This window comes from Musa acuminata, chromosome BXJ3-8 (assembly GCF_036884655.1).
Source record: "Musa acuminata AAA Group cultivar baxijiao chromosome BXJ3-8, Cavendish_Baxijiao_AAA, whole genome shotgun sequence".
Classification (NCBI taxonomy): Eukaryota; Viridiplantae; Streptophyta; class Magnoliopsida; order Zingiberales; family Musaceae; genus Musa; species Musa acuminata.
The window spans coordinates 3,581,338-3,593,100 of NC_088356.1; the positions used below are offsets into that span (position 1 = coordinate 3,581,338).

An 11,763-nucleotide genomic window follows, 5' to 3' on the forward strand; every position below is an offset into this window, starting at 1 on the left:
GCATCTTAGTCTCTATATTTTGAATTACAATGAGTTTCTTACACTTGTAAATTGAAACATTTAATTTTGTTTCTTCTCGTGCTATCAGTTTAATTATGCTTCTTAAATTGTATAGACAATTCGTATGTTATATTTATAAGGGTTAATTATAGATTATCATATAATTAAATAAATTTAGTATCTCGATCCCTTTACTTTTAAAAATTATAATGAGATCTTTATATTTATAAAAGTGAAACATTTAGTTTTATTTCTTCTCACACTATCGATTTTAGTAATGAAAATAATGTAAAATTTATCATCGAGCACTTACTGACTTTGTCTCACTTAAGTTTATCACTAAACACCATGCGGTGTTTTTATCAGTATATTCAACGATATAAGAAGAAATAAAATTAAAATATTTTATAAAAAATTTAATATATTTAAAAAAAAATATAAAGATCAAAATATAAAAAAAATTAATTATAAGAGATAATTTATAATTAGTGGTCAACATCTCAAAGTCAATGAATCCTCGCTGGCTTTGGCGGCCCAATTCGACGCCCTCAAGCGGATTCTTCCGTCCACTCACCCAACGCATCGGTTCGGGCGTTGAATCCAACCGATCGTTTTGTGGGTCCCCAATCAAAACACGGTCGATGAACGCAGTAGCTTCTATGCTGCCGAGTGTTCAGGTACGAGCTCGCAGACACCCAATCTCTTACCCACCACGGAGGCGAGGGATTGTGCGTGTGGTAGAGAGAGAGAGAGAGAGAGGCTTTTGCTCATCGGAGGGGAGAGACAGGGAGGAAGAGAGCGAAGGTTTTTTGTTTCCGCTGTTGGCGCTGCAACGCCGCCCCCTTCATCCGCAAACCGAGGTGCGCATCTCTGTGAATGCTCGAACGATTTGCTCCCCGATCCTCATCTTCCTACCGTCTTCTCGATCCTTTAGGGTTTCTTTAGCTCCGCTGGAGATTGACGCTGCTCGCTTCTTTTTCCTTCGCCTTCGCAAGCGTTTCCTGAACAAGGGTTTCTTATTTGGTTGATGAGCTATCGGTCGTGCAAAGACTGAATATTTTTTCTGTTTTATGCGGATAATTTTAGTAAGGGGAGGTGCTTCCAAAGGCCAGAGTTCGTCTCTGACACAACGGGATCTTTGCTTCTCTGTTCTTTCCAATAAGGTTCCTCTCAAGAATAATGGATTCTCTTGAGCCTTGTGTAGACTTTACGTCTTGAGGCAACCAGCCCGACGGTTAGTTGGTAATCATTTTTAGGGCGTTCATCATCTACTTGGTAGCAACGGAACTGGGGTTTTGTTCAGGTTTTTAGACGAAAGCTGAATGAAAGTGGTGTCGTTGGTCATGCTGCAAGGGCATTCAGTCTGAGGCATTATCAGTCAGACATTATAGAAAAAAGGGCTTCTTGGTGGATGCACATAGCTTGTTATGGGGTCAATTTCTTAGAGCGAATTCAGGAACTAGGAAGGGGAGTAACATGAATTCTACGATCGATGAGATTACCCTCCTTCACCAGGCACAGGCCAGGGCCCCGAGTCATCATATGGTCATGAGAGGGATCGGAGAAGAAATCGACTTGGAGATTGGGCCTGGGGACGATGACCCTTCCTTTTCCAGCACCACCCTTGTTGGGGTGACCACACATGAACCTGTTGCTCCGGAGGAGCAAGAAGACCACAAGCAGCTTCTTTTGTCCTCTCAGGCTCCCGGTGAAGGTCAGCCACAGCTAGTGAAGGCACCGCAAGGAAAGCGAAAGAAGAAGGTAGTAAAGAAGTGGAGGGAGGAATGGGCAGATACCTACAAGTGGGCTTATGTAGATGTGCATGAGGGCACACCAAGGGTTTTCTGCTCGATTTGTAGAGAGTATGGTAGGAAGCATAGGAGGAACCCATATGGAAATGAGGGTAGTAGAAATATGCAGATGAGTGCATTGGAAGAACATAACAACAGCTTGCTACACAAGGAAGCTCTTCGCCTACAGATGGCATCCAAGGACAAGGGTGTACCTGTTATCGAAAGACCTGTTTATGTTAAAGGTTAGAATGTCTTTTTCCACATTTTCACTTTTTTGGTCATCTTTGATTCTTAAGATTATGGATTTATTCCAATTTCTTATATTGATAGGAAAATAAACCATACTTTTCTAAGTTTCTAACATGTCATAAAACCTTTCTTACCATCATTATCATCTTGCTACATAAAAGATTATTGTACTAACTGCACTTTGAGCTACTTACAACTCTTGTGCATCACATTTCGACAAACAGTATTAAGTTGAATATTCATGTCAGCAAATCTTCGTAGATGATGCAAAACTGGATTTCATGGATGTCAGATGCTAGAACTCTGTGTTAGCCAACGATGATAAAAGTGCTTCTACCGTAACTCACAAACTTCTAATAGTAAGGACATTTCAGTTTATTCTGATATTTTTTTTCTTTGTAGTGGGAAAATATTCTCAATGGTAGCAAAACATCCATGTAGCTACCCCAAATACTCGAGACTTTACGGTTTTGTTGTTGTAGTGAGAACATATATTTCATTATTCAGTAGCTAAAATGATAACCTTCTTATAATTAACTCTAGAGCTTATGTCATTTTCTGATGAATTCATCAAAGTTAGGTTTAAGAGTTTTCTCTTTAATTTGATTGTCTGGGTTCTTTATCCTTTGCCATACTAAATGTGAGTTTGTTGTTTGCAAACGTGACCTGGAAAAATAGCATTAATGTCGAAATCTGCTAGTTCGATTCTTGAGTCGGTTTTGAGAAGGGATCCTCACGAAGTCGAGTTTATACAGTGTGTACAAGAGGTTGTTCATTCTTTGGAACCTGTGTTGGTGAAAAACACTCAGTAAGTGTCTTCTTCAAAATTTCATGATTATGTATCGAGACAACCTTGGATGATTGGGTATTCTGAATGATAAAGTTATTAGACATATTGATTTTTTTTGTCAGGTATATCCATATCCTGGAACGCTTATTGGAACCCGAGCGAGCAATTATCTTTCGGGTGCCTTGGGTCGATGACAGGGGAGAGACCCATGTTAACCGAGGCTTTCGAGTGCAGTTTAGCCAGGCACTGGGTCCATGTAGGGGCGGTCTTCGTTTTCATCCATTGATGACCTTAAGTATTGCAAAATTTCTAGGTTTTGAACAGGTAAAGTATTTGTGTTATTTGGTTCTGTCCTATTGGATGGTGCTGCTCTTAGAATCAATATAGCCAGCAGTTTAGGATCTTGCTGTTTAACTGTTTCCTCCTCTTGGTGTTCTCTTGGGGTCCTTGTAGAGCTATATAACTTTTGATGTTTGTATTTACCTTTTTGTTGGCAGTTGGAACCATGTTTGACTAATTGAGAATTTTGGTTGATTGCTTGCTGTGTATTACCTGGCGTTGCCAACTATTGACATTTTCTGTTTCTTCAGGCCTTAAAGAATGCTTTATCACCATATAAGCTTGGAGGTGCTGGAGGAGGAAGTGACTTTGATCCAAAGGGGAAAAGTGAGGCTGAGGTAACTCTTACTTTGAGGTCTGCTTTGCAAAGTTATCTTGTCTACATTTTAGGTCAATTTGACAAGTATATGACAAACTTGCAGATCATGCGATTTTGTCAAAGCTTTATGGATGAGCTACATAAATATTTGGGTCCTGATCAGGTATACAATTGTGATCATGGTTTTTATTTTCTGCATGTTCCATGTGCAGTAAACTAAATTCAAGTGCCATATCAGTCATATTGTTCTATACATGCAAATTCATGTTTGTTTTACAATGATCATATAGGATCTTCCTGCAGAAGATCTGGGTGTTGGTCCAAGGGAAATGGGTTACCTCTTTGGGCAATATAAACGTCTTACTGGTCATTTCCAGGTATTTATTCCCTTCTGGAATAAGTGATAAAGCTTTGAAAACTTTTTATGTAGATAATCCTCTCTGTAAAACTCAAAATGTATTTACTGCACCAACATAACTGTCTTCTGATGACTCTGTTGAATTGCATAAATGGTCATGCATAATGCTTATGAGGTGAAATTGGTTTAGTCTACTCCTTTTTAGGCTTGTAAGTGCTCATTTATTTGAATAACCTAGCAAGAGATAAGTGGATATCCTGAAGTTCTACCGACTCCAAGAGATAAGTGGATATTTGTAAGTGCTCATTAGATTTTGGCTTACCTACGGAAATTCCCATGATAGTTGCTTCATATTTGATTGTTTGTTTTCACCAGTATCTGTACAAGGGAGTCCAAATATCATATGCATTAATTGATTTTAAAGAATTTCTAGACACATTGTGGTAATTTTGCTTTATGGAGCAATTTAATCACATTTTGTTGAACTAGAAAATTAGAACTGTTTTATTTAATAAGAATGAATTTAAGAAGGAAAAGCATAAACTGATTAATCGGGTGCATGCATTAGTTTATCCTGAAGTTATTTAATTTAAAGGTGTAACATAGACCATCTGAAAAATGTACAAAGGAAATCAATCAGAAAAGGGCAGGCATCACCCTGACTTTTTTTTTGCATGAACCTGACTGTCATTTACGGATGAGAAATGTACAAATTTAAGTCCCTCGCCCTTAATGTTTTACCCTTAATTTGACAGCATTAGATATCAAATGTTGTTTGAAGATTTAGTTAGTCAGCCTGTTAATTTAAACTAAGGGAAATGGGCTTTTTCCTATGTAGTTTTGGTATACGTCTATATGAACATGACCTATTGGATTTTCATATAGATAGACCATTCAAGATAAAAATAATTTTTGTGTATCACAATATCATTATCAAAGATTGCCTTTTGGTGCTGCTTTCTAGTATACTGTGTGTGTGTGTGTGTCTCTCTCTCTCTCTCTCTCTCTCTTTGTGATTACTATAAGTCGTGGTGTCTTAGTTTCCTCTACATTGGTGTCCCTTTCATGAACCTACCTTGGACTTAAAAAGGTCATCAAGACTTGGACCAATCCTAAGGGGACTCAGGCAATTGTTTCAACTAGGCAACACTGTGACTAAGTGGTCACTTGGAATTAGATAAGCCAAATTATGGCTTATATTCTAGCGTTATTGGGAGGAATAAACAAGATTATGTATAAAAAAATTATGGCTTAGATAAGCCAACTATATTTATTGTATAAATTACCTTTTCTTTTTCTAAGATATTGTTGTTACAATTGCAATCATGGTTCGCCTTACCGGTTTGTACCTATGTATCGATCAATTATCGGTATGGTATGTATCGAGCTGTATCGAGTCATACCGAGCATATCGATACATGGTACATAGGAGCGTACCGATGTACCACCTGTACTAGTCCCTATCAGACCAGTATATACCGCTTGTACTGAGCGATACGTCGTGGTACAATGAACCTTAATTGCAACCATCACATACTTGGACTTAAGTAGTCTCGTTTTTTTTTTATTCTGGTAGAGCACTTTTAGTTGCATTGCATCTGGATTTCATGTTAATGCTTATGCAGGGAAGTTTTACAGGACCAAAGATATTCTGGTCCGGTTATAGTCTTCGTACTGAAGCTACTGGCTATGGACTGGTACCTTCTAATTTCTTCTTCTTCTTCATATATTTTTGTGCTCCATCAATAAATTTCAAGGTGTTACTTGAATTCTCATGTTGGACTTCTGTTAATCCAGGTTTTCTTTGCACGGCTTATTCTTGCGGAGATGAATAAAGAACTCAAAGGACTAAGGTTCTTGAACTCCTCAAACCTCATACAGAACTAAGAGTAACAATTGTATATGTCATAGTTATGTGGAATTATAAACTAAGAGCAGCAGCATAATCAATTAAGCTTTATCTGGCCTTTTTCATAACTTTATCCTCAGTCTCTGTTTGCGTTCAAGCACTTGATACCATTACCGGCCATTACAGGCAGCATGGTGGCTGGTATAGCTGATACCACTCAGGAAAAGAAAACAAAAGAATACAGCAGTAAAATTAGTTTTTGTCAAAAAAAGGAAATATGGGGTAGCCAATGAGAGACATGCAACCCTCATAGTCCCTTGTGTAGCTTGTGGTCAAATCAGAAAGACTCTTTTCTTTTTCTCTTTAGGAGGCTGGCCAGCATGGACAATGCTGCTAAAATTGGAAAACCTTGTAATCATCTCTCCGTTAACATATCATTCTTTTCCCTCCATCCATAACTTATCAAATTCTACTATTTATTGTTAATTTTAGACTCAAAATTTGAATCATGAGTGAAAATTAAATCTTTTCATCCACAGATGCATTGTCAGTGGTGCTGGGAAGCTAGCAATGCATGTCTTGGAGAAGCTTCTTTCATGTGGTGCTATCCCTATTACTATTTCAGGTATCCTTTTAAATTATTTTTTATATACTGGAGAGTATAGCTTCTGGGTCTCTGAACGTGCTCCCTCTTAAATGGATAAACCCCCTTTTGTTAATTTTATGAGTGCTTTTTCACCTACATTTTGGGTTCAAAAAGGTTTTTAAATTGGTTGATTATTTACATTATAGCCACTGGATCTGCCACTTCTGTTTCAAGCATTGCATTTTCATATTTGTTGTTCATGTTTGTTGTTTATTTCTTGTGTTGAGAAACGGTTGTGAGCCTTTCTAACTAATGCTTGCATAGTATTATACTACTACAATCAATCTTCTCTGTTGCTCATTTTGCTTTCGAGTTAGAACCCATGACATATTTACTCCTGAACAGACACAGACAAAGGATATTTACTTTTGCAATTAGTATTATGGACTTTATGATTACCTGTTGTTATGTGTTCAATATGTTTTTCTCTATGCCTCATTATCTTTTATCTTGAAGATGAAGATATTACTGCTCGAATATGGCTGTCGGGGGGAGCATGTTATGCTAAACGTTAGTGTAATGTTGTAGGATTTAACATTCATGGTTAAGTTAGTATTACTGCAACTTAAAGTTTTTTGGTGCGGGCAGAGGCCTTGCATATGTTTTAGCTCTGTTCTAACGACTTAAACAGACTACAAAAGCCTCATATCCCAGATGTCTACCTTATGACTTGCAGAAATTTTGGATCTCATTAGGCTATTGAAAGGACTAGGCAGAATTAGCATATAATGGATTAGCAGATGTAAAAGTTTGTTTTCTTGTCATCTGTCACAATTTGGTTTCTGCTGAATTAGAAAAGTTGATTGTGACTTAATTTATGATGCGTATATAGTGTTTCTGAGAAAAAGTTGGAATATATATGAACATTGTTTTACCAACTTTGTATATATTTTCTCTGAAAAATGTAGGCACCTGTGTGGTCATCTTCATACCTTATGTGTCTATTTTATGAAACATTGTGCCAAACAGATTCCAAGGGCTATTTACTCGACGAAGATGGATTTGATTACGTGAAAATTTCACTTCTTCGGGACATTAAGGTTCAACAAAGAAGTCTGAGGTGCTATCTGGTTAATCCGACAGTTTATCTCATTGTTGTTTTATTGCAATATGTAGCAAGTATATTTATGTATATGTTACTTGACAGAGACTATGTGAAATCAAATCCAAGGGCTAAGTACTTCGAAGATGCGAAACCTTGGAGTGAACAATGTGATATTGCCTTCCCTTGTGCTTCTCAGAATGAAATAGATCAACCTGATGCCATTGCTTTAGTTAATTCTGGCTGCCGTTTACTTATAGAAGGTGTGTAACTTGTGTTAAAATATAGAAGATTTCACTTGTTATCTGATGTCATGGATTATCCCTTTCAATGAGCAGGTTCAAATATGCCCTGTACTTCTCAAGCAATTGACATTTTAAGAAAATCTAAAGTGTTGGTTGCTCCGGCAAAGGCTGCTAGTGCTGGAGGGGTAATGGACTCTTTTACATGTTTGATTTGGGTACACTTGTTGAATTTTGGTTATGCAAAGAATATTTATTCTTATGTATGTTTGTGCTCTTAGATCTCCTTCAAATGCTATAAGGAGATTCTGTCATCTTATGTTGTTGAGCTTATAATTCACACGTGATTGGGGGGAGCCCTTACATTGATTTGGTTTGTCCCTATGATTACCATATGTGTCCCACTCTGTTGGGTTTATGTTTTCCTGTATATCTCCCCCCAACCTCATCAAAGTTTCTTCCCATTTTTGTCATTACTTATAAGCCTTATGTTTGTATATGTCTATATGTGTATCGTGGAGCATACGTTTTTTATACAATTATGCCATTAGGGTATTATTGTCTGAAAGCATACAATAGACAACACCTTCCCAAAGTGACCAAATTCAAATGATTTGATTCATACAAAGTCATCTTAAAAGGCACATTCATTGAAGTGGTCAGATAATCACTTAAAACTAATTTTCACTTGGATTACTTAGGGTCATCGAGAGCAGAAGTCATCTGCAGTGGACAACGACCACTGAATCACCTTGCTAGGTGAACAACTGGCTGACCAACTTGCTTAACATGCCAGTATCTGGAAAGGAACAAGCGATGCCATTCAATCTAAAATTTGTTAAATATGTTATTAATGGATTATATGAATTTTCTTTATGACATGATTTCCTTTTGTCGTATCCTCGCTCTCTACTTTGGGTGAAAGTGAACAAATTCTCCATAGTGGTAGGCTCTATCCTTTAAATTATTATGGCACTTCTTGCAACTAATTTATTTCTATATCCTATATCCTCCATCTCTAAATCATGCTATTGTGTAATTTACCATGTGCCATGTACTTAGTGCAGGTTTGTTTACTGCTAAAGGTATCCTTTATGTTTACCTAGTAGTCTTAGTTAATTTTATATAGAGGTAACACTGCATACATTGACCCTCGCTAGAAGCCTCGCGAACTGGGTATGCCTAACTTTAAAGTATTGCAAATTGTATATAGAAAGAAAAGCTTTATCAAGATAGGCCTTGTTTCTCAGTTTATCACGTGTTTAATATCTCAAATAATTTCTAACTGCATAAGCGTATATGATACTCATTGGTTATCAATGCACACTTGCAACATGTATCTGCATATTTATGTGTACACAAAATGAATGTGTATATGTTTCGGTGCATGTATCTATTGGCTTGTCTGTTTAAGTCCAGTTTAAGCATTACCCTAGCTGCTGATGTCCTTGGTTTTGTGCCCTCCTTTTATGTTTTATTGATAGCAGGTGGCAGTTGGGGAACTTGAACTTAGCAATGAGTGCAACTTAATGCAATGGTCAGCTGAGGACTTTGAGGCCAAGTTACAGGTATCTTCACTCCTCATGGAATTATGTCGTTAGCCCTTCCACTGTAAGCATGTATCAGAATTTGGTGGAATGTAATAAGCTTGGCTTCTATGTAGTACAAGTTAGCTTTCATTGTTATCTATGGGCCAACAGATTGCACTTTTAAGTTTGTGAGAAACAAATGATTTTATCCGACTCATATGTTGGCGACACTATCAGCGGACCATTTTATCTCCATATAGTACCAGATATTCAATCTTTCATCAAGCTTTTCTTATAGGCCTGGGAATCTCTAATCGGTTAAGCTGAAGAAGTAAAGGTTTAATATTTATGTGTTTAGGTTCCTGTTTATGATACATAAATTTTTTCTCCAGAGATGATAGACAGATGTTACTCGAGATCCTTCTTTCTTCTGTTGGTTCAATCAATCCATCCAAAGATGCAAACTGCATATCCTTTAGGTTTTGTTCTTTTTTAAACCTGCTGTCTTATGGCCCTTCGAGCTTTTGATCAATTACTAAAGCCTAGACCAGGAAGCTTTGTAGATTTTTATATTCTGACTATTAGGTTTTGACACGGTGCATGGACATTATTTGTCTTTTTCATCATGTCCCTCCTCGTCACTCTTTCCTTGTTTGTTCTTGGTAATAGGATATGATGAAGCAGACATATGAGAGGTCACTGAAAACCGCAAGCGAATATGGTTATCTGAAAGATAATCCAGAGTAAGTTTCTCTAGAGCCAGTCTTTTATGTTGTGTTTTTTCCTACTTCCTAAAGTCATTACAGTACCTGACTAATTATCTTTTGAGGTATCATGGGTGACCATGCACACGACTGAGTATTTCCATTAACTAATCCCATTGAATTTAGTTTTTCAGATTCACGAAATTGAAACTGTTTTCGGTAGAAACTGGTTCCCAATTTTTTGGGGTGGGATGCATGGACTCTTCTCCCCTCACTGATTTTGTTGATCACAACATCATTATCCTATTGAGGGCCATCAAACCCCTTTATATTATTTCAAATTTAGTCCTTGCAAGTCTTCCTCTACCTCTTTGGGTAGCGGAAATGGCATCATAATGCACCAGACCATGTGGGCCCTTGTGTAGTTCCTCAGCCTAAGTTAATATCAGAGTCGTCCATTTGACGCCTCACGTACATTTCACGTGCAGATATCTAGTTTAAAGTAACTAACCTCATCAAACTTGTGCCTCTTATTGTTCACCTCAATTTGTACTACTAAATTATCACGAATGCAAATTTTTCACAATTGTATTTTAGCCAGTCTTCCCTTTCTTGAGGTTCATTACATTGCCAAAGATAACCAACAAGTGATTCGAGAAAGATGTCTGGTATAAAAATTCAAGACTGAGATTGTGAGAGAAATATAAGCAGGTAGCATAACCAATAGCATAGCCATGGATGAAAAACTAACTCTTGAAACAGTGAGGTATCTATTTGTGAAGGAATTTGAAGAGGTGGGAGAACTTGGGGAGGAATTTGGTATTTGGTAGCAGATGCATAAGGGTGATAAAGATAGCAGACAGGAACGGGGAAGAGATTAGGGAGTAGAGTGGCTCACTTTTGGTTTTGCCTGATAGCTAACTTTGGGGTAATGAAAGATGGGGACACAAGAAGCGGAGAGAATGCTCATGACGATGTCACAGGTAACGGTGTTAGAAATGGCAGCCTGCCGGTTCGGTACCCATGAATTTCACCCGAACCAACCCGAATCCAATTGTCAAGGATGATCTGTGAGAGGATGATCTGTGCATCCATCCTTTTGAGCTACTTTTGTTGTCGTGTCCACTGTCTTAGATCTTGACCTTAATATGTACGAGCACATTTGTTTCTTGGATTTTACATAATAAGTTCAAGTTGTTGCTGATTCATGCTTGCTCGATGGTCCATCGGAATACTCTCATGTCAGAATAAAAATGTTTTCCTCCGGTTTTGTTGTAGGGCCTTGGTGCATGGCGGAAACATCTGCGCGTTCCTTAATCTTGCTCATGCAATGATCGATCAAGGATGTGTGTGAATCAAGATCGATGTAGCCTCATGTACAACATGTAAAACATTCATCCTGCACAGGACAATTCCTGTGGCAGTGCACATCTCATGGACGCATATTTCCTGTTCTACCTTAGATCAGACATTGCAAGTAGCGGCTTAGCAAGCTCGTGTTGTGAAATAGACATTAATGGGAACTCCATGAGAGGTTTGTCGAGCCATGCCATCGCGCCATTGCAGTTGGTCAAATGTCCAAAGCCAATGTGCTTGCTCACTGTAATGAAATGTTTTGTTCTCGACTACCTTACAATGCTCTTAAGATCTAAAATGTCATGTCCTTAATTCTTCAGTGTTCATTCACAATAATTCTTCTCTTAATTGAAGTGATGCCATATTTTTTCGAGTAAAAGCCAAAGAGTGATAACATATATTTTTTTTTCCTTTTTGTGAATTACATATATCCTTGCACTGCTTGGAAATAGATTATTTGTCATGACAAATCTTTAGTGCAACATATATACTCTGAATATTATGATCATACAGATATGTCAATTCTTCTATTGTCTTTCGATTTCTT

At 37.6% G+C, this 11,763-nt stretch overlaps 1 protein-coding gene across 3 annotated transcripts; it reads left to right on the forward strand.

Moving 5' to 3' along the window:
- Positions 1-728: 728 nt before the first annotated feature.
- LOC135581931 (uncharacterized) lies at positions 729-11,612 on the forward strand. Of its 3 annotated transcripts, XM_009413964.3 has the most exons (16): positions 729-860; positions 935-2,035; positions 2,721-2,850; positions 2,955-3,156; positions 3,423-3,509; positions 3,594-3,653; positions 3,781-3,867; positions 5,474-5,545; positions 5,646-5,701; positions 6,237-6,322; positions 7,313-7,403; positions 7,491-7,648; positions 7,724-7,815; positions 9,115-9,195; positions 9,826-9,899; positions 11,139-11,612. In XM_009413964.3, the coding sequence occupies exons 2-16, from the start codon at positions 1,477-1,479 to the stop codon at positions 11,212-11,214; spliced, it is 1,911 nt and encodes a 636-aa protein (XP_009412239.1). In that variant the 5' UTR covers positions 729-860; positions 935-1,476; the 3' UTR covers positions 11,215-11,612. The 3 variants fall into 3 exon arrangements, with proteins under 3 accessions (XP_009412239.1, XP_065020666.1, XP_009412244.1); XM_065164594.1 differs by having other exon boundaries at positions 754-2,035; XM_009413969.3 differs by lacking the exon at positions 729-860 and having other exon boundaries at positions 1,900-2,035; positions 2,798-2,850.
- Positions 11,613-11,763: the final 151 nt, after the last annotated feature.